The following is a 23,627-nucleotide window of genomic DNA, read 5'->3' as shown; positions in this document are numbered from 1 at the left end:
TGTAGGGAGAGTTCCAGGAGGTGTTTATCGGACCGGAAACATTAAGGTTCTTTTCTTTTTAACTTTTATCTTTGTTCTTGTTTCTTCTCCAGAATGTATTTGAAATAATTTTTACAATTTGATGTTAGGATTGGTTGCGGCAATGTACTGGAGGAGAGGTGGTGAATCTTCGCAGATGACGGCCTTGGTGTGGTAGCAGCCGATATCGTGCCACTTGATGCCGTCCTTGTAGACATTGTTGAGGACGCCCAGGCAAGATTCTTTGGTCTCGTTAATTTCGAATTCGGCGTTGTCTGGTTGAGGTCGTTTGAAGTGGCCAGTGGCGCTCCACGGCTGGTAGCCCCAACCGGCGGGAGTCTCGTTGGTTTTGGCCAATTTGACGCCGGAGCCGGACCAGAACCATCCGTTGATCAAGACGGGCTGCAAGTCCTCGCGATCGCAGCCCTTGAAATTGCAGAGGCGACCACTCGTCCAGACGTAGGGAAGTTTCTCTATTTTTTTTCCCCCGATTAGCCAACCCAAATTTCATTATTGGCCAGTAGTTTTCTTTTTATTATTTTAATTCTTATTTGTGACAGGTGCCATAGTCAAGAAAGAAAAAGAGGACAAGAAATGAGCGGATTTCTCCTTACGTTTCTCGAGGATGTCGAGCACCATGTCGTTCTCCTCCACCGTTTCGATGCTGATGGCGTCCATGCAGTGTTTACGGCACAGGTTGCGGGCGTCCAGCCAATCGCTCTTGATATCCGCGTAGGTGCTGACGTTGGTGCTCAAAAAGTACCAGTGTCCGTTGCGCTCCCAGTGTTTGGGTCCTTTTTTCCGGTAAAAGAGAAAATTAGTTTAGTCATTTTAACTTTTTAATTGATTTTGTTTTTTAAAGGTGGTCAAAATTACTTTGAACGCAAGCGTCGGCTTCCGGTAGCGACAGCAATCTTCCGCCATCGTTGACGTCACTGCCTCCCTTGCCGGACACTTGCTCGGTGCTTTTACCCATGGCCGCTTTGGCTTCCATGGCCGCTTTGCTCTCCATGACGGCCTTAGCTTCCATCGCCGCTTTGGCTTCCATAAAAGCTTTGGCTTCCATGGCGGCTTTGAGCTCGGCGTCCAGTTTGTCCGGGCGACCTGTCACCAGAGTGACGGCCAGAGCGACGAGTAACAATTGACGGATCATCTTGATGTATGTATCCTATTTTCGATTGAAATTAAGTAAGTAATTCATAACTTTAGTATCAAAAATGAAAGAATCTGGTGGTGGTGGTGTTAGCTGGAGACTTACTTTGGGAGAGTGACTTTGGTGGTTGTGTTGTTTCCACTACTGTTGGTTCTATCCAACTGCTGCTACTACCTGCCGCCAGCCTCTTATATAACCCGGTCCCTTAGCCAGGCCCTCCTCCTCTCTCTCTCTCTCTTACTTACTTACTCCCTCTCTCTCCTCTACACAACATTTGGTTTGTTTCGTGAGTAAAGGGGGGAGGGGGGAGACAGAGAGAAACGAAAGAAGAAGAAGAAGAGTGAGCCGGAACTTACTTATTCCAATCGGTTTGTTCTTTTTCAGCTTTCGCGTCCTTCCTATCGGCTCTGGTACAAGGTCGGCTGGGCTCTTCAACGAAAAAATATCCAAGTTCTTCCAGCTCACGTCCAGAAGAAGAAGATGCGACCGAGAGAGTTTTTTCCATCGTCGTCACCATTTTCACGACCTTTGATTATTCATCATCGCCCACTTTTGCGAATCGTTGACCGTGAAGTTTGGAGGTGGCAACCTTTTTCCTGATTTCCAGCGCAAACCCAGAAGGTTATCCGGCCTTATATAAACTTGCTGGGATGAATTTAGCTAAAGAAATGGACAACAATTTAAGAAGGTTAGTTTCGGTATTTTTTTTTTTTTTCTTATCTGAATTTGTGGGGTTCTTTTCTTTCTCTAATGGCGGCGACCAGCGTCGTGACGAGGCTCATCATCATCACGAGAGAGAAGGGAAAGTCACACAAGTCGATTGGCAGCCAGCCTATGCTATCTATCCATCGCCTTCTTTCTCCACACGATTTGATGAAAAAAAGTTCTTCTTCTTCTTTCAACCCCTTTGCTCGTTTTTTATCTTTTCGGTATCCAGCAGCAGCAGCACAGCTCGTGCATGTCCTCTCTTTGGTATAGTGTACACACGCTGGATGTTTTTGGGAAGGGAAGAAGAAAAAAAAAAAAAAGACACTGGAACTTTCACTTTTCTTGGATCCCCCGAGTGATGGAGATGAGACATTTCTGTGCCAAGAGCACACACGTACATGTTTTTTTTTTTTCTTTTGGTATTTTTCTTATTTTTCTTTTTCTTCTTCTTTGGTGTGTACCTTTGTGGATTGTGCGCATAGTATATATCTACACACACACACACACACATAGATAAAATAAGCTCTAGTGTAATAAATACTAGCGTGCCGAGTGTGTGTGTGATGGCTTCCGTATAAATTAGATGCAACAACCCGGATCTCCGAGAGAGAGAGAGAGAAGGGCCCCCTGATGGATGCTGACGTATTTTTGTTTTTTCCCGACCTTGAAATCGCTTGCGTATGATAATAATAATAATAAAAAAATGCATCTCTGATAGAAAGATGGAGAGACATTTACATTTCTATTGATGTGGCACATTCCACAGTTCTCTCTTCTCTCACTCACACACACACACACAAAACACAAAACCCGACGATAGGATTTTTATTTTATTTTATTTTTTCGTTCCCCCCAATTCTTCTTTCTCTTTTCTCTTTGATGATGATGGGAAAGCTAAGGCGACATGTTTCTCTCTTTCACTCTGTCAAATGATGTGTCGTTGACGGTGTAAAATAGAGACATTGTTTCGTCACTTTGAATAGGAAATGTGTCGAGACTTGTAGAGAGGTGGATATGCCATCCAGATCCGACTGTGGGAATTTTTTTCTCCTAGGATATTTTTTTGATGGACACTTGGCGAAAGTTTGGGAATTTTTGTGTCTTTTTTTTTTGGTATTTATTTTTTGTCGCGACGGATGATATAATTCCGGTTTCATTCATCGATGTTTTTGAGCTGGAGACTTTCGCTTTTGTTTTGAAATCCATAAAGTCGTAATTTCTGCATTGGTAAACACGTCGTAAAAGTAAACGCCAATTGTGGCGATTTTCTTTATTTGTTTACAACCGCGCAATTGTGCGGAATTTTATTTTTTCGCCAGACATTTTGGCCAATGTGATTTAATTGCTTTTATTTTTTATTTTTGACAAATGAAATTTCGTCATTTGTGGTAATTCCCGCTTTTTTGAAGGTGGGTAAATACGGTTCAGCAACGCACAAGAGACGGTTGGTTCACCGGGTTTTACGCAGGCTCGTTTGCCGCTCGACTTGGTTCCGTCCGTTTTCTAAATAGAATTAAAACAACTTTTCTTGCGCACTCAAAATCGCCTTGGCATCGATGAGGCAATGATGAAACTCGTTGGCCAATTCACAACAACAAACAACAACAACAATCTGCTGGCGAAATAACACGTGATCTGACTCTATGCCAGTCGCGAAAGTATCGGGGGGCCTCCTCTCCTGTTTAGATTAAAATAAATTTTCTATCGACGACTATCCCGAGAGAAGATTATTGGATGATGATGAATAATTTTTTCAAAAAAATTTGTGGCTCTAAACAAAACCTTTTTTTTTTTGTTTTCCACAAAAGAATTGTTCTCACTCGACGTGAAAGTGTTGATTAGCAGTTTCGCATCAATCCATCACGTGGCCCCTTTTTATTTCTGTTTCTCTTTCCTTCTTTTACTAAAAGAAGAAAAAAACCGAAATTCTTCTGCGACTTGTGAGGGTACACAACGTATATAAGTTGACGACGTCTTGGCGCCCGATAATGACCCAGGTGAGAGTGTGCCGGGCCGTGCCGAGAGATTCCCGCGCACACACACACACTCACGAGAAGACGATCCGGGCGCCATCCAGTCGGCCCCGCCGGAGCCCCACAAAAAAGTCTTATTCCCACTCGCCAACTCTTGCGCGCGCATCACTCGTATAAATTTTCCCTTTTTTTTTTCTTCTTCCTTTTTACTTCAGGATTGTTGTTGTTGTGGTTGTTGTTGTTGCCATGTAGGCCTAATGGTATTTTATTGGACGGTGAGGAAGAGGAACCCAGTGAGAGACATTCCTGGAGCGTGAGTGCTGGTATCTATCTTGGCGACCTTCCACCCGCCGTTGTACCTCGGCGCTTTCACTCTTGATATTTTCATTTTTACGATTTGATGGGGGGGATCCTATTCCGCAGGGTTAAAACAAATATTTATTTTTATTTTATTTTGGAAAAAAAAAAAAAAAAAAACTTTCGATATTTTTTTGTCCGGCCAAATTTTTGTTTCATCCCTCATCCGCAATTTGGGAGGCGGGTGGGGATGGCTGGTTTATCCCCCACTTGCGTGTGTTAATCACGTGCTAATTATGCATAACAAGAAAAGAAAGGGACAGGCTATTATTGCGTTTGTGGCCGGTGGCGATATGCACCCAGCCAGAATTGTTCGTCGAGCTAAAATACTTGGAATTATTGCTGGGCAGCAGCAGCAGCAGCAGAAAAAAGATGAAATAACCTTGAGCCTAATGCGCCCTCGGTCGTGGATGTCTCTCCCACCGTGTGTTGCAGGTGCACACACACCAACACACCACTGGGCCCGTTGTTGATGGCGCACTCTCGTTTGAGGCCGCACATAAAATATGTGTAACACGTCAAGTGATCCATATTTCGACATCCCTCCTCCCCCACAATTTGATTCCATTTGCATTGCATAATGAGTCCGGCTGACAAAAAAATAAGAAAATTGGCCAATGCCACAGAATAATAATCCAGAAACGGATTGTTGGCCAGGGCTCTGCTCACAGACGGATGACGGATGAAATTTTATTTCATTTTATTTTTTTATTTCTGGATTTTTATTTTATTTTATTGATGACGATGAGGAAACGTGAGGGCATTGTCTGCTGCCGGCGTTTAGATAAACACGAGAGGGGGGAAACCAAAAAATATATTATTTATATAATAATATAAAAAAAACTCACGACGGCCATCGACGGTATGGCCGGGCTGGATGCGACCTTCACCTCCTTCTTCGGAAAAAAAAACTCGAGGGAAATAAATTTATCCTGAAATGTTCCAGCTGGACTCCATCAGAGGTAACGAGAAGAAAAAGTTTAACTTTTTTTTGGTGCCCTTGATTATGGGGGCTGGTTAGGAGCTTGTCAGTCCCTGTCAAGTGTATTTTCTTGAATGTTCTAAATGTGTTGCGAGCGTTAGTTATTCTTTTTCTTTTTAACCCACCCCTAACTACTAAAGACGGCCCTGTCCGTCTGCTTTTTTTCTTTCTTTGTCTTTTGGTGGTTTCGCTTTCAAGGTTGATGAGCTGGTCAAAGTGTCTGTTATAGTGTCTGGACTTTTCTGTGAGTGTTTCTGATCTCTTTGGCCCGTCAAGCGGTAGAAACGCATTAAAAATAATAATCGTATGTGTGTAATGTAGTTCCCCCACTTTTGTTTAATTGAGTTTTTTTAATTATTATTATCGGGAGAGTGCTGCTGGGTTAATCCGGTTACTGGAATGACTTGGCAAAAAACATTTTCCAGTGACGAAAGAAAAATGTTTCAAGGACTAACAACGCCTCGATCCTTCCTCATCTCCATTGACCTACGATTTCTTCACCTGTGTGAAATATTTTGGTTTTACGTAACCACCCGCATTTTGTTGGGTGCGCCCAATTATTTTTCGATGATTAAGAATCTCAATAAAATCAATCAAATAAATTTAAAAAAAAAAGGAATTGCACCATTGAAATTCGAGTTTATTCGATTGATTTTGAGGGGTTCAATCTCGTGAATTTAAATCAAGTCACAAATTGAATGGTTGAAAATGCACCGGAGAATGATTAGAAAGTTGCTTGGAGGGGTTGGACCACCAACGACCCAAAAGGTCGAAAATGCGCAGTGGGAACGGGAGCCAAGAATTTGCTTGAAAGAAGAGAAAAAAATAAATCTCTGATGCGCAATGCTCTTCTCTGAGGCTGATGTTTTGCGCGCTGATTTTTCTTTCTTTTTTCTTTCTTTCTCGTCGTGTTATTTTCACACGGCCAGCAATTACGCACAAGTGAGAGTCTTTTTTTTTTTCAAAGCAGCAGCATTCCATTACTATCGATTCATTATTGCGGTACGTCATTTATTTTTATTCTTCCCAACAACAACAAGAAAGAAAAAAAAGAAACATATTTTCCTATTTTTTTATTGTTGCGGTTCGTTCTCGGCCCGGAGCAGCAGCTGCTGCTGTTTGCTAATGTCGTGAACTCAAACACAGCACACACACACACACACACACACTCTCTCTGCGCTTGGTTTCATTCTCACTTTTGTTCGGTTGAGTGACACGGGTCTTTCCCGCCTCCCTTTCTCCCTTATTGTCGCAATAATAGCAATTTTCTGCGAGTTTTAATTCAGATTTTTATCTTTTGGGGGAGGTGGGGAGCTTTCTCCTGGCTTTTTCCGGAATCTTCACTTCGTGATTCACCAGTGGATAATGAAGATTTTATTTTAATTATTCACGTTTCTCTTTTTTTTCCTTCTTCCTTTTTTATTTTAACCTCTCCACTTTTCCTTTCTTATTTTTTGAAATCTCGTAGTTTTCGGCTGACCGCTAGATGTCAGTAGCTATTAGGAGAGTCATTTATTATTTCCGCCATCTAGCGGACAACAAATACGAAAATTCAATTTTAGTAGATGGTCGATAGATGGCGCCACTGTTGAGCGCTGAAAAAAAGCGGGAGAAGACGATTCACGTTTTTTATTTTGTTTAGTGACGTGAGTAAGAAAACTTTTGTGTGTAGGTCGATGGGGTCGGACGAGGGGGGTCGGGACGGTTCTTTCATCCGTGAGGAGAGATAACAAAAAGAAAGGAAAATATATAAAAACGAACGGTGCAACACCGCAAGGGTCTCTGATACGCCGTGTCGGTTCAAAGTTCGTTTTCCCTCGGAGCCGAGGACCCGAACGACGAACAATCGAATCGAATGTCGGTCGTCTTCTTCTTCTTCTTTTCCTTATTTTTTCCTCGGGTTTGAACTTTTGTTTTGTCGTGGGTTTTTTTCTTCTTTTTTCCCCTGACTTTATTTGACAGAACTTTTTCGTCTTTGTACCGTTGCCTTTTTTATTTTTTACAGTCTAAATCGGGAATGTTTCAACTCGAATTTCTTTCCAATGACGAAAACAGTTTAGAAATTTGAAAAACAAAATTTTTTTTTTTACCTTCACGCCTTCAGGGTGGGCCAATTTTTATATTTTTTATTTTATTTTTCGTTTTGTGGAAAATAAACCGCCACTTCCCCTCCGCCACTTCCGGAACGCCAAAAAAACCCCAAAAAATCATGTCCGTTTTTCTTTTCTTTTTATTTTTTTCAGTGTTATGTGTGTACGGTGTAGGTCATTACGTCCAATCATTGCACGGATAGTGATTATAGTTTTAGAGAAAGCCCCGACCACCGACCGCGAAATGTAGAGAGATACACATATCTGAACAATAAATATTATTGGCATATTTCCTTCAAGTCCTCTAGAATCGAATCGATGCGGTTCGTGGTCGAACCCAACCAAATCCGACAAACAAGAAACGAAAAAAAAAATAAATAAATAAATAAAAAATCAGGCAAAATTAGGTCAGGCGCCGGTGCTTTGCCCTTCCTGTCTGAATAAATAAAAGAAAAAGAAAAGAAAAAAGTTCTTCGTGAGTTCGTCACACGTCCATTCAGAGAGTCCGTGTCAAAGTATATTAACTTTTAACTAGCTCACCAAAACTAAACCTTGAAATTTTTGACTGTTTTTTTCTTATTATTTATTGACAGTTGTTTTAGTATTTGATTTGAAAAGTCATCGAAATGGCAGCAATCAATGGCATACAAAGCTGCCACACACACAGAGGGACGACGAATGTCTGGCCTGGAAAAAAAAGAATGCAATTCCCCCCCGTAGGCATCTCACCTGACGTGAATTTTCTTTCTTTTCTTTCTATCAAACGAATGTTCATTCAGGTTGTTGTTGTTCTTTTTCTTTTATAAATTAAAAAAAAAAGGAGCCAAAAACTTTTGTGTGAACAACCGAGTGGCCATCAGCTCCGGTTCGTCCGGTTCTTGTTAGAAAGAAGAAGAAGAAGGTGAACAACAACTGCTGCTGCTGCTACCATTATTGTAACACACGTTAACCCAGTTCCATCCTTCTCTCCTCAACATTCATCTGCGTCGTCTCTCCACTTTTTTGAGCCGACCAGGAGATCCGCGAGAAAGCTGACACCGTGTGCAACTGTGCAGCCGCCCTGGATTTCGCCTGTCCATTTCTTGCTGTTGTTTGGCGCATTGTCTGTCACGCCGGACAACATTTTCTTCTTCTTCGTGACGTCAAACCTTTTTTTTGGTGGGGGAGAGATTGGAAAATAGAAAAGAAGCAGACCGTGTCGTTTGGCGTCCGATACAACAACAACAGCTGGTCTTAATAGTATAGTCATATGGAAGCTGAGAGATGTGATGATGAGCAAACAAACGTGTGTGTCCATTGGGTAAAGAAAAAATAAAGAAAAACTAACGTGAATGTAAGTCGACTAACTGGCGATCCACCGCTGTAAATATATAACACACAGGTAAAATGGCAGTAGCAGCAGCAGCAGAGCGATAGATGTGTGTGTATATGTACATTTTTTTCCCCCAGCAAATGAACCGCTATATTTCATATCTCTGGCTAAGAAAAAAAAACCTACACTCACCGTTCACTTGGGCCCAGGTATGTACGGTGAATCGTGGTCAATTTTTATTTTTGAGCTTTTTTTTATTCTTAACCGCGAAAAAAATATTTTCACAGTCTGGAAAGAATGCGCTTCTTTTTATTGTATTACATGGCGAAAAAAGATAAAGAAAAAGAAGAAGAAAAATTGACCATCAATTTTCATCTGTAACACACAGGCAACAGGTGCGCGCCCTAAATTGGAATTTTTTTTTTCTGAATCAAGAAAAATAATTATTATTTCGATTCAATTAGCTCGTAAATCACATTTGCCCCGGGGGGCTGAAAAATTCTATTTATAGTTAAAAATTGGTTTTTTGAGAAATTTACTTTTTTTTTAATGGGAAACGGAAACGTTTTGCTCGGAAATAAATCTATAATCATTCTTTAGCTGCTCGTTATATTTTCTTTCTTTTTTTAAAGAGATCAATTTAAAGGGAAAAAATCAGACCGTACTTTTCACCTGGACAAACAACCGCTATAGCACATTCCGTACGGTCATTTTTCTTTTAGAACGAAAAAAATAAAATAAAATAAAAATTGGAACATTCGGAACACGCAACAGGTGAGAGCTCCGTTGTGGGTCGAAAGGAAAAGTCGGACCTGGGCCTTTTTTTGTTAAATAAAATATCGTTGTGGATACTCGCACACATAACCGAGTAACACTTTTTTTTTTCGTTTAAAGATGAACAATATTTGACGTCATCCGTCGTCCCCCTTTTTTTCGTTCGTTCGTTCGTTGAAAATCTTTTTTTCCAACCAAAATTTCGGCCATTGGTTCCGCCGGGAAAATAAATTTTGGTGTGGATTTTGTGACCTCAAATTTTATTTTAAATATCCTCCTCCCAAAAAATGACGAAAGTCAATTTTGAAAAAACAACGACGAAAATGAATAAGGAAATGATTGGTGAAACAGGTGTTTCGCCATGTATGGCGGAAGTGACATAATGTCGAGGTCATTGTCCAGACGAATTCCACGACGGAATTCATCCCCTTCCCATATATCTCCCACACACACACACAGGCAGACAGACAGACGTACATTTTTCAAAAAAATAAAAATGGCCGGGATATTTGCTCGTTTGTTTACCTCAATCGCGGTGGCAAATTTGGACAACAACAAAAAAGAAAGAAAAAAGAAAATGGTGAATAACCTCTCTGAAAAAGTGAACAAAAGAGACTATACAATAACGACTTTAAAAATAGTAGCTGCCCAGAAAATAAAGCTGCGACTGACAGAAGGCGAAACCCCAGAAATGAATGACGTTAGTTTCACTCCCGGAAGTGATCCGGGATTTTTCTCTTTTTTTTTCCTGTGCTGTAGAATTCTATCGCTAATCGGATATTAATGAGTCTCTCTCATCACCTCTTCTTCTTCAACCAACCGCTTATACGTAATCTTATGTTAACGAACTTGTCAAACAGCCGCAGTCATTTCCTTTTTGAATTGTTCTCAAAATTCTCGACGGTATGTGACGGAATCCACGGGAATCCAGGTGAAATTCTAACAAAAACCCAAAAAAGGATGAGACCTTAATTTCCAGCATATTTTGTTTCTGATATTCCAACCCAAAAATAAAATAAAGAAAATAAAGAAAAACTTGGCAAAATGTCACGACCGAACCCTGATTTTGCTCTCAGTCCCGGAAATAAATCAATCGCAATATTATTCGGACGGGCCTTGTATTATCGATTCATAACATTTAAAATATTTAAAATAAAAAAAGGCTGGAAGCTATGTGATGCGCAGTTTTTTTTTAAATATTTATTGGGCGACAGGTCACCCCCCTTTTTTAGCATTAGCCAATAAATGTCTTTTATTTTTTTTTTTTCGGGAAGATTATGGCGTTTTTCGGTGTTGACCTTGACTTATTGCACGGTCCGGCGGGTTGCAGCAGCAGCAACAGCATCGCCATCAGCGGATATTATTGCGGGAACGGCGACCGACCGGCCGATGGCCAGCCTCTGTTGTTGTCCAGTCCACCTGCTGCTGCTGCTGGGCCAGCACTATAGACATTCCAATCATACCAGCCAGCCATTTAGCTCTCCTAATACGATTTGATGATGTAACTTTTTTTCTTTATTCCGAAAAAAAAAAAAAAAATAATAATAATAATATCCATCGAGTTTATTTTATATAAGATTTCCGTCATGTAGTTTATTTTTTACGTATAGGATATAATTGTAAGGTCTATTGGACAGCCGGCCAAATTTTATTCCCATAATAATAGTAATTTTCCCCCCAAAAAAATTTTATTTTAATTTCATTAGTAGGCCAAGGTAAAATTAAATGTAATTGGAATGACGGAAGAAGAAGAAGAAAAATCAGGTTGCCGCTCATATGTATACTTCCTCATTCCGGATGATGACGCAGTTGGGCGGTGAAAGCTGAGAAGATGAATTGACCTGCTTCCGTACGTACACACACACACACATTCCTAATGATTCCGACATTGACATCCGTTTGATGAAACAAAAATTTCTATTTTTTTTCTGTGTCGACATGGCACCCCAGCATATACGGTACAACCAAATGTACCCAATTTCTTCTTCTTCTTATACATTTGATATGTTACCTGGACGTATGTTTCCCCCCCACCAACCGACCAAAAATGGTCGACAAGAAGAAGAAGAATCCTCGGCGCACGTATACTTTTTGAACAGGAGGATATAACGGTGAATTCCGCCAGCGGCCAAATGGAGAAAATCAGTGTCTCGTATATGGGAGGAGTTGTGCCTCCTGGCAGACCAGCAACTTCTTACCTGAACTAACGTGTGTGTCGGGCGGAGGGTGGTGGTGGGGGGGGGGGGGGCTGGAAGGCATGTGTCCCACATAAGAAAAAAACCTTCTTCTTCTTCTTGTTTCATCTAAAAGAAGAAGAAGAAAACAGCTAGCCCCACTTTTTTGGGGTTTCGGTGGTCTGTGGTTGGTGCACCAGCCCAGCCAGCCCAGCCATCCAACAGCCAACAGCCCAGCACCTCCTACCCATCCGGCTGTTTCTCTCCCAGTTTCCATTGGCTTTTTCGACGTCATCTTTTTTCTACCTTCTACCACACACACACACACACAGTACACACAGGTAGGTAAGTCTGGTGGTGAGGAAATTTCGGGCATAAAAGCAGGGCCATCGACAGGAGCATCTTCAGTTCTTCCGTGAATCTTCACACAACAACAAGTGGCTCCTGGTTTCCACAGCTCCTCCGTCGACAAGTGCAACAAGACACAGAACTTGGTTTATTCAGTTCTCCTATTTTTTGGATCTTGAATCGTGAGTCTTCCCATTTTAATCTGCAATCGAAAATTTAAATTTTTTCTAAAAAAAATTATTTGAACAATTTCATTCATTCATTCATTTCAATTTTAAAATCAAATCAGGAAGTTGAGAAAAATTCACAAGAAAATGAGACTCGCACTCATCGTTTTGGCGCTGGCCTGCGCTGCTCTGGCCGAAGAGACGAAGGTGGTCGAGGCACAGCCCGTCGCCACAGCCGCCGCTTTGGTGGCCGAACCAGCCGCTGTTGAAAACTCGGCCGTCGAACCGGAAGCCGCCGCTTCGGCTCCTGTCGAATCCAGCAAACCCGGTAAAACGTCGAGATCCAACGATCCGGCTCCTAAAGTCTACTACGCCCGTCCGGCTCAGCCCCAGGCTGTAGCCCAGTCCCGTGACGGCGCCCACCACCACCACCACGACCATCACGAGCATCACGCCGCTCCGGCTCCTATCCAGTACTCCCAACCGGCTCCTCAGGCCTACGAATCTCAGCCATCCTACGACGCTGCTCCTCAACAATACGCCCCGGCTCCTCCTGCCTATGAGCAACCGGCCCAGCCCGCCTACAGTGTTCCAGCACCATCTTACGATGCTGCTCCCCAATACCCACAGGCTCCTCCATCCTACTCGCCCGCCGCTGCTCCTTCTTACGACCAACCGGCCCCAGCTCCTTCCTACTCGACCCCCGGCCACCAGGGCTACTACTACTACTACTACCCCGTCAAGGATTCCAAGGTCAAGCTCAAGCTGCCCAAGTTGCCCAAAATGCCCAGTCTGCCCAGCCTTCGTCTGCCAGAGTACTACGGAAAGGACGGTGGAGTCTCGTCGGTCAAGAGCTTCGGAGTTGCCGCCATCACAGCCGCCCTGGTCGGTGTAGGAGCCTTCCTCTCGCTGCCCATCATCGGTCTAGGAGTCGGCAAACGCTCCTTCAGCAGCCTCTGGGAGTCCGAGTACTTGTCCCGCGACAACCTCAACGTCCTAGCTGAATACGTCATCAACCTCGTCGACAGCTACAAGCCCAACCAGCAATAAAAAAATTGAATTCATTTCGAATCTTTTCTTCTTGAAGAAAAGATGAGAAGAAATGCGGGTGATGGACGGACGGGATCACGATGGATTTTTTTTCCTCCCCCCCCAACAATTTTTCACCCAATTTTTTTTTTTCTTAATTTAAATTCCAGTACGTATCGTTACAAAAAAAAAATTATCGTCTTAGTCTCTCTCCCCCCTCCTAAAAACACACAAAAAATTTCTGAAAATTTTTTCAAATTAAAATTCTTGACACTGGGGGGAGTCGGGAGTATTAAGCGGGATTTTTTTTCCTCCCCCCCCTCACTTTTGATATTACATCCCCCCAACCCTCCATTTGATCGGAAAGTCACCAATTTTTAATTTATAGAAAAAAGAGAAACTCGAAATTTCATCTTTTTTTTTGGTTGGCGATTTTTGGCTTTTTCGCCAACGCACCGACACCAAATGAACAATTTTTTTTTTTTTCGATTGCTCAAACAAAAACGCGCACACACACGAATTTCACAACGAATCGAAAAATTTGAAAAAAAATGGGGGGGGGGGGGGAATTCAATTTTTCTAAAAAATTTCGGCCGGTCCGAAAAAGAACCCAAAATTTAAAAAATGGGGAATTTTTTTAATTTATTTGAATAACAATTTTTTTTTTGTCTGAAACTTTTTCAACGCTATTCCCGCCTCTCTCTCTGTGTGTGTGTGCGTGATTGTGTGTGTAACTGTGTGTGTCGGATCTTCCTCCTCCAATTTTTTTTTGCAGCTTTTGTTTTAAATTAAAAACAATTAATAATTTATTTCCTTGGCATCCTCCTCTTCTGAAAACAAAAAAACTAGCCTACCCACACATCACAACAAGAAAAAACCCTTCCTCTTTTTTTTTGTCTATTTATTTGTTGTAGTCTGCAACCCTGAAATTGTTTTAATTATTTCCCCTTGTTTGTTGTTGTCTCGCAGCAACAACAATTCCCTCAACACACAAAAATATGTACATTGTGCGACCAAATAATACACACCACAACAATCTCTTCAAAAAATATTCCAAAAAAACTTAGATTTTTCATTGATTCAATTCAACGGATGTCCGGTATCTTTAAAAAAACCAAAAACAAAAGAAATAATATTTTCAACAAAATATTTGCGATAAATGTGTTAAACGAGGAAAATGTATAAATGTCATACAACTGGAGGTGAAATAACCAGTTTTGTCAAGAGTCCCGTAATTACAAACAGCTAAAGAAAGAAAAAGGCCACGTAACAAAAAAATCTAAAAAATAAAAACGAAACAATTCAGGTCGACAAGTTCGCACCGGCGAATGTCTCCGCTTGTGTTGTCGTCCATTTTTATTTGGGTTGTAAGAAATAACGAATGTACAGTTACACACAACACCCACAAAAGGAGGAGGAACGAGAAAAAATTCTGTGTGAACTGACACACACGAACAACAACAGCCTGGAAAAATATTTTCTTATATAGCTATAGCGCGGAACTGAATCAAAAAATCAGCCAATTCTGATTATATAACTTTGAATAATAATAACAGCACAGGCGTGCTCAAAAACTGATTACGCCGGTGTAATTTTTCAACATTACCAGCAGCTAGCTAGCCCCCGAAAGGATAAATTATTAACTCTTTTTTTGATGGATCATCTTTTTATTTGATTCTATCGCCCGACGGTTATTTTACTGGAGGCTGTAGACCAGGAGTGTTAGAAAACTGGAATTTATTTGAGAGTTAAAACCTAACGGATCGCATCGCCAATTTAGCCCGTTTCGATTTATATATACGTACGTTAGAATATGTTAATATATATCTTTTTTCAAAACGATGTTTTATGATTATATTTTCCACGTAAAGTCCCGTACGTGTGTATTTGTTCGGCCGGGCGTGTCCAGCATCATTCTGTTATATATTTCGCCGGACTGTCTGTGGTCGAATTGTGCACACAAGTCACGTCTGCTGCTGCTGCCGGCCGGGATGTGTATTACTATACGATTTAATGACCCCCCCAATTGCAATTAATTCCCACGGCGTCTTTTAAAAGGACTGATAAATCCAGTGTCAACCATCATCAAAATGCGTCGATGATATGATGGTGGAAAAATTGACAGACGAGATAAAAGGACTGGACGAATGGGTCGGACACTTCAGTTCCGCCGGATCGTCCCAAAATGGGAATCGTTTTCATCCGCACCTGGTCGATGAGTTTAGTCGTGTCATTTTTAATTTTATTCTCTTCAAGTCAAGTGATTGCCGATGAGGACGAAATCATCAGCCGGACGTCCAACGTCCATTCCGTCTACTCGCCAATGAGCGACCAACACGATGGATCGCTGGAATCTCCTGCTGGCGGCCCAACGCCGTCGGACTGGGCGGGTCATGCCAATCCGTACAGCCGGAATAAAAAGTACGAGCAGCAGTACTACGATCCATCGGCCTACCACCATTCCCAGCATCAGCGGCCGCAGAAAAAGGAGTACGGCTACTACCCGGCACCACCGCCCAGCAAGAAGCCGGGCAAAGGCAAAGACAAGGATCACCTGCTGGAATTTTTCGCCCATTTCTTCGACAAGAAAAAGGAGCTGGAAGACGAAATTTGGGATTTGATTTTCCACAAGGGCGTCGGCGGTGGTGGTGGTGGTGGTGACGAGGATTACAAAGGCCATTACGGCGAACCGCCGTCCGGCTACCATCACGAAGTCAAGAAGCCGGAAAGCAAAGAGAAAATTTTTTTGAAAATCAAACTGCTGGCCATCGCTTCGACGGTTTTGCTCATCGTTCTAGGCGGTGGCATTTTGTTGGCGCCGCTGGCCATCGGCAAGGGCCGCTCCGAATTCTTGCGAGCGCTCAATCCAGTCGGCGGCGGACCACCGACGGAAATGGCCCAGCTGGCCGCCAACGTCTTGCAGGCCATTCAAAGCTACCAGCAACGACAGCAGACGATATAAAATTCGCAACATTTTCGTATTTTTCACGCCAATTTACCAGTATTATATGCATAACGAGAGATCCAAATGTTAATTTATTCATCGATCAATTATTACACGTTCACACATTACTATAATTCGATCGATTTGTTTCATTTGACCTGCCAATATAATGACGTCATCGGAAAAATCAAAAATTGTCTGTTGGACGATAGAAGAGAGATGCGCCTTTTGTGTCTACCTACCTAACCAAAGTCCAGAATGTGTGTTAGTTCCTGGTTACCGTGCCAAATAGCCAGCGGGGTGAAAAAGAGGAGTGGAAAGACATACACGCGGCGGCCATTTTTTTTAAATTTTTTTGAGTTGTGAGCGCGAACGCAACGGCTATTTTTTTTGTCAATCAAATTTGCATTTGCATAATATTTTTTTGAGTTGGAAGAAATATAGAGAGTCTAAATCTACTAGTTGGCCTATTATATTTTGGTAAGCTTCCGGCGGGTATATATATGTAGCAGACGGGGTTTTATTTTTATATCGTCTGCTGGTCGAACCCAAAGTCTAGCTATTTTATACAGTATACGTTGGTTAATAATATAGAAAAAATGTTATTCAATTTTTTGGATGATATTATGGGTCACGTATAGCGCGAGCCGAGCCTTTGGGCATCATCATCAGCAGGAAAAGAAATAAAATTCCCAACCGATGGCCAGCGACTATATAACGGCACTACTACTACACCAGGTAGGTTCTTCTTCTTCTTCTTCTTTTGCTGGCCATATAAGTGTATAGACATGCACACACGGCCAGAGCACATCCACAGTTGGCCCACTTATTTTTTTCTTTTCTTCTTTTTTCAACCAAACAATCCTGTACGGTTCTATCGGTCATTACGGTTCATGCCAGTTGGATATACTGGTAATATCCGGGAAAATGTCATTCAAATTTCGCGCTAGTAAAAAAAAGATTTAAACATTTCCCCCCTCGACTGTGAAAAATGCCGGAAGAAGTTGGAGGTGATGGGGGGAATGGGGTCAAATTACAACAACTCGTGACCATTTCCATTTTTCTTTTTAAAAGGAAAAGAAAAATGTTTTGTAATGAAAAGGAGAAGCTGCGGAATATAAGGGGGGAGAGAGGTGGTGGTGGGGGGGAACCCGGATATGACCTCAAAACCACTTGAGGAGAGAGTAAGGAGAAGGAGGGGGGGGGAAGAGGTGAAAGAATCTTCTTCTTCCTGGTTTGGCTTTCACTTCACAATGTTTGAAGATAAAACGAGAGCATCACTTTTTCTGGGCCACAATTGAGGCCGACAAATCTCAGCGTCTGACGTGTGTGTGGACATTTTGAAAATTGTCGAGGAAAAAATTTGGGTCGCACATTTTTGAGTTAAAACGTTTAAAAAATCATTTGACGAAATGTCAGAATATGAGTAGGTCAACTTTATTTTTCTATAGGGAAAGGGGGGGATGATCCGAGTTCAAAAGGTATTTATTTCCTTCCCCCCATCATTTTTTAGAAAATAAGAAAATAAATAAATAAAAAGTTAAAAGTAGGTAACGGTCGCAACCCAACACCGGACGACCAAAAAAAGAGATGCACCTTCTTCTTATTCTCGTGTTCTAACGGGACTTTTTTTTTTCTTTCCACCCAACTCCCCTCCTCCTCTTCATCCCAAAAGGTAAATATACAAACCAGCTGGGAAAAATATATAGCCTTTTTTTTTTGGTTGTTGTTAACCTTCTCCTCTTCTTCTTCTTTCCATTCTTCCCCATTCCTTCGTCAGCAGCTCAGCTCAGCTCAGCTTCTTCTACCGCGGAGAAAAGTTTGAGGTCAGGGTCATCGATTTTTACCTTCCTGATTCTCAGGTGAGCAGCCAGGTAACTCGCGACCTTCTTACCTGCCTCCTGTCCTCCATTCCACCCAAACAAATTCAGGATTTTTCAATTTTATGACATTTTCTTTTTAAATTTCCATGAATTTCCCCCAAAATAATTTTGGTTAAATTTCGTCATTTTTCGTGATTTAGTAAAAATAAAAATTTGTGTAAAAGACTCAAAAGTAATTTTTTTATTTTATTTTATTTTTCATTTTTCCGTTTTGTGTATACCTGGCGGAGAGGTCAGTCAACTTGTGTTACATGGCGCCACTTGTAGCGGCGCTTCTTCAGCTCTTCCCACCTGATTTTTTCGCCGTTCGGTTGTTGATTTGTGTCTCTCGGATGCCGCGGGACTGACGGCTCAAAAAAAGCCGGTCAGGTTCACGCGTCGTCACGGCAACAACTTTTGGGTCTAGTTGTTGTTGTTGTTGTGTGTGTGGCTGTGCCGTATAGCGGAACTTGTTTATATCAGCACACCCAACAGACAAAGTTTGAGTGGCCCGAATGTAGCTAGTAGTAAATCATGGACATGTGTGTAATATATAATAAGATGGGCTGTCGGAATACTATCCCGCACGACCGGCACTATATATTTCTCATTGCTCAGCCATTGCTCAGCCAAACAACCTTGGCCTTCTCATTCGGATGACACGAAGGTCGTTCGTTCTCTCCCGGGCTCAAATATTTCTTTGCCGAGTAGCTCTACAACAAATTACATTCCGTTTTGTGTATTGTAATTTTTTGAAACGCCCTTAAGCGCTCCCGTTGAATGTAACGATGACTTGGTCTCATTCGATTTCTCTCTCGACACCCGCGAAGACGAAACATTTTTTGATTTACAGTTTCACCGACAACTTTTGACCTAATTTTTGGTTTTATCCAGTTTTCCCCCTGGCAGGTGTGTAGGGCAGTCGAAATTCCTGAATTTTAGATATTTTTATGCCTTATTGGATTTTCCTAGCCAACTATTAGACGTTAAATCGTAACGGAATGTCATATCGTTCCGCTCTGCCCGTTCCGCATGTTTCACATATTTTTGTCGACAACTTTTGGCCTTAATTAATTAAAAAAAAAAAGAGGAAACAATTTTGGTCGAGAAACATAAGCCACAACCGCGGTAATTGTTCGCCATTAGTTTTTGGTCACAGTTGGGGCTCCCTATTCGCGTTGCTGCCTCTATTTATAGCCTTCGTGATATATAACTTGATATATCACGCCCTTTTTACTTGAAAAATAAACGCAAAATTCGTGATGGAATTATAATGGCACGATCCGTGAGAACGGAGCGTTCAACTTTTTTACACGACGCGGTGGTGTGAAGATGCCAAGAGAAAACGAGTCAAGACAAAAGTGGCACATAATATAATCATTTGGCTAAAATATCCGCCATTTTGCTGGGGGAAAAAAAACACATAAGAATGTTATGTATCTTAACGCTCACACACAGTACGGTACTCTTCTTGCCGAGCAATTCTGTTGTTCATGAAAGAAAAAAAATAAGGTGCCATTATCTCGTTTCTTATTATATATGTTCCGTATTACGCTCGCCTATTTCGAGTAACGTCATTTTGTCGGTCTGCTCACTTCCTCTTCTTCTTCACGCGCACTTTACGAAAACTGTTGGTACGTGTGCGTTCGGTGTAATCGTGTGGGACGGTCGTTTTATTTATATTTCACCTTTTTATTCGTTGCCAAAAAATGGAATGTGGGTCAAAACGTCGAGTGAGAAGATGCTTCGGCGAGCAGACGATAAATTTCCTCAAAGATGACAGAAGAAGAAGCCAAAATCACGTTTTGGCAAACGCTCCTTCTCATTATAATTGCTTATGTGTCTTGTGTTGTTGTCCATCTTGTTAAACTGATTCTTTTCAGGGATCGGCGTGATGAATCTCTGTGGCCGGCCAACAGACGGAAGCCAGTTAAAACTTTGATTGTTATGGGATCGGGTCCGTTTGCGTTGCTGGTTATTGAACCTGCTTTTGTCGTGACAGCTGATTCTTTTCTTTTTTTTTTTCGTTACAGGCGGACATACCGGTGAAATGGTGCGTCTCCTCTCTGCGCTCGATTTTCGACACTTTGCTCCAAGACTTTATCTTGTTGCGAGAACAGATGACATGAGTGCCAAGCGTGTACAACAGCTGGAATCTAGTCATGTCAGCACAGCTGACTCGGTAAGTGGATGTTCCCACAAGAAAAGTGTACCCTTTTCCTCAATAACTCTATTTGATTATACATTCTTGTTTTAAAGTTTCAGACAGTTGCCATTTCCAGGAGTAGGGAAGTCCATCAGTCGTGGATCAGCACCGTCCTTTCCTTTCTAATATCAATTTTGGATTCTCTAAGAATATTGTTTTCTTACCAACCAGATTTGGTAGTTGCATAATAATTTGACAATTAACACCAATCACCCATTTCTCAGCTTATCAACTTGGTTTATTAATGCTAGATAGCATGATAATGCTTTTGTTCTATTTAATTTGACAGATTTTGTGTAATGGTCCCGGCACCTGCGTTCCACCTTGCGTTATTGCTCTTCTCCTAAGGGTATTACGACTAAAGAGATGCGATATAACTTAATTAGTTTGGTTAACGATCGTTCTTTTTTGATAAGGCTTTATTTATCAAACGCTCTACAATCGTCTTCGTCGAAAGCATCTGCAGGGTGACCACATTGTCCTTAACGGGAAAATTGATGTTGTTTATTCTGGCCGATCGTTCCATCGTCCAGTGGCCCGAATTACATGCGAAATACCCACAAACTGTTTTTCTCGGACGGCTCGTTTAACATCCAACTTGTAAAAATAAAAAAAAAACGTTTATGGTCTCCTTAAAATATCGTATTTTACAGTTATTTAATTGATGATGCGCTGCTCGTAAAGGAGCTTCTGTTTAGGTGATACTGCAGCTTCCAGCAACATCTTGTCGTCTGCTTCGTGAATCGTGAGACGTGACGTTCAAGGCCAATGATAGCATACCATGGGCATATGGGATTAGAAGAGGGGACTGGGAGGTTATACAACATACCCATTGCCCGGCAAAACTGTATCCAAGGGGCGCCTTAGTTACAGAGATATGCTTCAAGACATTTGTATAGTTGTCAATGTTGGACTTTGAAACTCTGACGTATAGGGAAGTGATTTTCAGGACTATTCAATAGTCTAGACATCTTTAAACATTGGTGAGGTGAGACTTAAAAAGTCCACTTCTCAGTCACACGTCCCAATTGCCGGTCCCGTTTTGGAATTCCCACGATGAGTCGCAAAACTGAAAATGGACATGGTGGTCAAGATTCCCAAACCAGCAAAAATCCTGCCGACAAATCTTGGCTGGCTTACATCCTGATTAACTACCGATGGGTCTTTGTTTGCTTTTTCCTGCTTCCCCTCTCCCTTGTTTATGACATTTACCACTTGGCACGCAGCTGGATTATTTTCAAGCTGAATTCAGCTCCCAAGAAGCATGATGAGCGTGTTAAATTTGTTCAGAAACAGGTATTTCTCTTTCTGTAATTTATGTTGAATCTGGGTTCTAATTTCATTTTACCTGCAGGTAAGAGAATGGAATCAACAAGGTAGAAACACTCCCATGTGCACAGCTCGTCCAGGATGGCAGACTATCAGTTTCAGGCAGCCCAAATACAAAAAGACTTTGTTCAATGTCAAAGTCAATTTGATGGATGTCTTGGAAATTGACACTGAAAGAAAAGTACATAAAACATTTAGGTAGACTATTACGCCACTTTATTTGTCTAATAATCAATTGATTGCGCATTTTTGCAGACTGTTCGTGTGGAGCCCTTGGTTTCCATGGGACAGCTCTCGGCAACTTTAAATCCACTCGGTTGGACGATTCCCATTCTACCAGAAATGGACGATTTAACAGTTGGTACGTCATTCAATCACGCAAACATAAAACAAATAATTCTTCGTGAATTGAATTTTCTATTTTTGTTTTTACAGGAGGATTAATTATGGGAACAGGCATAGAAACGTCGTCGCACAAACACGGCCTATTCCAGCACATTTGCGTGTCTTTCGAACTAGTCGTAGCCGACGGTTCTGTCGTTAAATGCTCCAAGGTAACGGCAGAATAATTAATAAGCAGCTAATTAAAATTTCTCTCCCTAATGTTTTTAACATTTTCCCTACTTTTAGGAGGAAAACAGTGATCTGTATTATGCGATTCCTTGGTCGTATGGAACTCTGGGATTCCTGACCGCCGTCGAAATTGAAATTGTTCCTTCGTTGCAGTGAGTTTGGTAGTTTACATCTTTCTTTGTGGAAATTTTTGGATTAACTGTTGTTTACTATGCAGATTTGTGCGATTGGAGTACAAATCGGTGAGCTCCCTGGATGAAGCTTGCCGCGTTTTTGAAGAAGAAACGCTGAAAGAAGAAAACAATCAGTTTGTAGAAGGGCTCATGTTTAGCCTAAATCGTGGCGTTATTATGACTGCAAACATGGTCAACTCTGCCGAACCGGGCAAGGTAACGACCCTATCGTAAAATAATTATTCAAAGATTACGAAGTTCAAGTAATTAATTTGATTTTATTCATAAAATTCAGCTGAATGTCATCAGCAGGTGGTACAAGCCGTGGTTTTTCAAGCACGTTGAATCATTTTGGGGCCTTGAAGAAACTCAAGTCGAATATATTCCTACACGTGATTATTTTCACCGCCATTCACGAAGCATCTTTTGGGAGATTCAGGTAAACGTCTTTAATTTATTTGACTGATTAACGGACTCGCTAATAGAAATTTTTGGTTGTCAGGATATTATTCCATTTGGAAATCATCCCGTGTTCCGCTATTTGTTCGGGTGGATGGTGCCACCTAAAGTCTCGCTACTTAAATTGACTCAAGGAGATACTGTCAAGGAACTCTACGAAAATAACCATTTCATTCAGGATATGTTGGTTCCCATGTCTACCTTGAAAGATGCTCTTCTTTGCTTTGAAAAGGAAGTGAAGGTATGCTCTGAACTTTGTTGCATTGTTGTCAACATATTCATACCTATAACCGCGTGTTCTTATCTCATGCATGTCAGATCTATCCTGTATGGCTCTGCCCTTTTAAACTTCCAAAGGCACCTGGAATGCTTCGCTCCCCCAGTGGTAAGCAGGAGCTGTACGTTGATATCGGTACTTACGGAGTACCGAAAGTGCGTAACTTCCATCCAGTTGAGACAACCCGACGAGTGGAGAGTTTTGTTCGAAGTGTTAAAGGGTATATTTTAAACATTTTATTTCCATGTACAAACTCTTCTTTTGACATTTGGTTTCTTTGCTTTGGCAGATTTCAGATGCTTTATGCCGATTCTTACATGACTGAAGAGGAATTCCATTCCATGTTTGATCACACTCTTTACAATCAAATGCGGAAGAAATATGATTGTGACAAGGCTTTCCCTCGTGTCTATGGTAAAGTTTCCCGTGCAGCTCGAGATTAGCGCGTGCAGGTTATTCATCCTGCCGTTGCACCTGTGAGTATCGGTTTTGCTGTACTCATGATTTCAATCTTTTGTACTCGATGGCAATTTTACATATTCAATAAGTAGAATATACAATCACTGTCAAGTATATTTCAATGTACTCATGTAGAAATACGCCACAAGCTCACAAAAACCTACCCTAAAATAATTTACTTTGGTGTAAACGAAGTTTTCATTCATTTGCTGCAATTTGGCATATGCCAATCGAATCATAAGGATTTCGTGCAGATCAAA

The 23,627-nt window shown here is 41.5% G+C and overlaps 4 protein-coding genes and 1 long non-coding RNA gene across 9 annotated transcripts; 4 read left to right on the top strand and 1 right to left on the bottom strand.

Moving 5' to 3' along the window:
• Nucleotides 1-55: 55 nt before the first annotated feature.
• Nucleotides 56-1,171, bottom strand: LOC124202416. Its single transcript, XM_046598768.1, has 3 exons — nucleotides 895-1,171; nucleotides 633-812; nucleotides 56-491 (listed from the first exon to the last, which is right to left on the bottom strand). The coding sequence occupies exons 1-3, from the start codon at nucleotides 1,169-1,171 to the stop codon at nucleotides 112-114; spliced, it is 837 nt and encodes a 278-aa protein (XP_046454724.1). The 3' UTR covers nucleotides 56-111.
• LOC124202419 lies at nucleotides 1,071-9,623 on the top strand. Of its 4 annotated transcripts, none has more exons than XR_006878074.1 (4): nucleotides 1,071-1,206; nucleotides 1,556-7,796; nucleotides 7,875-8,015; nucleotides 8,102-9,623. It is a non-coding gene; the product is annotated as an uncharacterized LOC124202419 (long non-coding RNA). The 4 variants fall into 4 exon arrangements; XR_006878075.1 differs by having other exon boundaries at nucleotides 7,875-8,802; nucleotides 8,881-9,623; XR_006878076.1 differs by having other exon boundaries at nucleotides 7,875-8,988; nucleotides 9,058-9,623.
• A 1,945-nt stretch (nucleotides 9,624-11,568) lies between these two features.
• LOC124202415 (extensin-like) lies at nucleotides 11,569-14,136 on the top strand. The gene is made up of 2 exons (XM_046598767.1): nucleotides 11,569-12,071; nucleotides 12,179-14,136. The coding sequence occupies exon 2, from the start codon at nucleotides 12,204-12,206 to the stop codon at nucleotides 13,104-13,106; it is 903 nt and encodes a 300-aa protein (XP_046454723.1). The 5' UTR covers nucleotides 11,569-12,071; nucleotides 12,179-12,203; the 3' UTR covers nucleotides 13,107-14,136.
• A 4,393-nt stretch (nucleotides 14,137-18,529) lies between these two features.
• Nucleotides 18,530-20,846, top strand: LOC124203108 (UDP-N-acetylglucosamine transferase subunit ALG14 homolog). Of its 2 annotated transcripts, XM_046599704.1 has the most exons (6): nucleotides 18,530-19,848; nucleotides 19,925-20,073; nucleotides 20,151-20,273; nucleotides 20,387-20,446; nucleotides 20,514-20,697; nucleotides 20,782-20,846. In XM_046599704.1, exons 1-5 carry the CDS (start codon nucleotides 19,668-19,670, stop codon nucleotides 20,685-20,687), a joined length of 687 nt encoding a protein of 228 aa, XP_046455660.1. In that variant the 5' UTR covers nucleotides 18,530-19,667; the 3' UTR covers nucleotides 20,688-20,697; nucleotides 20,782-20,846. The 2 variants fall into 2 exon arrangements, with proteins under 2 accessions (XP_046455660.1, XP_046455659.1); XM_046599703.1 differs by lacking the exon at nucleotides 20,782-20,846 and having other exon boundaries at nucleotides 20,514-20,735.
• A 307-nt stretch (nucleotides 20,847-21,153) lies between these two features.
• On the top strand, nucleotides 21,154-23,483 carry LOC124203091 (delta(24)-sterol reductase-like). Its single transcript, XM_046599675.1, has 10 exons — nucleotides 21,154-21,393; nucleotides 21,452-21,607; nucleotides 21,682-21,787; nucleotides 21,862-21,980; nucleotides 22,057-22,151; nucleotides 22,217-22,388; nucleotides 22,468-22,611; nucleotides 22,675-22,872; nucleotides 22,950-23,128; nucleotides 23,198-23,483. Exons 1-10 carry the CDS (start codon nucleotides 21,154-21,156, stop codon nucleotides 23,349-23,351), a joined length of 1,563 nt encoding a protein of 520 aa, XP_046455631.1. The 3' UTR covers nucleotides 23,352-23,483.
• The last annotated feature ends 144 nt before the right edge of the window (nucleotides 23,484-23,627 follow it).

The sequence above is a fragment of the Daphnia pulex genome, chromosome 9 (assembly GCF_021134715.1).
Source record: "Daphnia pulex isolate KAP4 chromosome 9, ASM2113471v1".
In the NCBI taxonomy this organism is placed as follows: Eukaryota; Metazoa; Arthropoda; class Branchiopoda; order Diplostraca; family Daphniidae; genus Daphnia; species Daphnia pulex.
Note: the sequence above shows the minus strand (reverse complement) of the source record. Positions and strands in the feature narration are given on the sequence as shown.

Excerpts from the sequence above, each read along its gene's own strand:
- LOC124202416 (XM_046598768.1), bottom strand. The coding sequence starts at position 1,171 with ATGATCCGTCAATTGTTACTCGTCGCTCTGGCCGTCACTCTGGTGACA. Across the intron at positions 813-894 it reads AGCCGACGCTTGCGTTCAAA|GACCCAAACACTGGGAGCGC; the intron begins GTAATTTTGACC and ends ACCGGAAAAAAG. Across the intron at positions 492-632 it reads GCTCGACATCCTCGAGAAAC|AGAAACTTCCCTACGTCTGG; the intron begins GTAAGGAGAAAT and ends GAAAAAAAATAG.
- LOC124202415 (XM_046598767.1), top strand. The coding sequence starts at position 12,204 with ATGAGACTCGCACTCATCGTTTTGGCGCTGGCCTGCGCTGCTCTGGCC.
- LOC124203108 (XM_046599704.1), top strand. The coding sequence starts at position 19,668 with ATGACAGAAGAAGAAGCCAAAATCACGTTTTGGCAAACGCTCCTTCTC. Across the intron at positions 20,074-20,150 it reads ATGTCAGCACAGCTGACTCG|TTTCAGACAGTTGCCATTTC; the intron begins GTAAGTGGATGT and ends CTTGTTTTAAAG. Across the intron at positions 20,274-20,386 it reads TTTCTTACCAACCAGATTTG|ATTTTGTGTAATGGTCCCGG; the intron begins GTAGTTGCATAA and ends TTAATTTGACAG.
- LOC124203091 (XM_046599675.1), top strand. The coding sequence starts at position 21,154 with ATGAGTCGCAAAACTGAAAATGGACATGGTGGTCAAGATTCCCAAACC. Across the intron at positions 21,394-21,451 it reads TTAAATTTGTTCAGAAACAG|GTAAGAGAATGGAATCAACA; the intron begins GTATTTCTCTTT and ends TTTTACCTGCAG. Across the intron at positions 21,981-22,056 it reads CTGTCGTTAAATGCTCCAAG|GAGGAAAACAGTGATCTGTA; the intron begins GTAACGGCAGAA and ends CCCTACTTTTAG.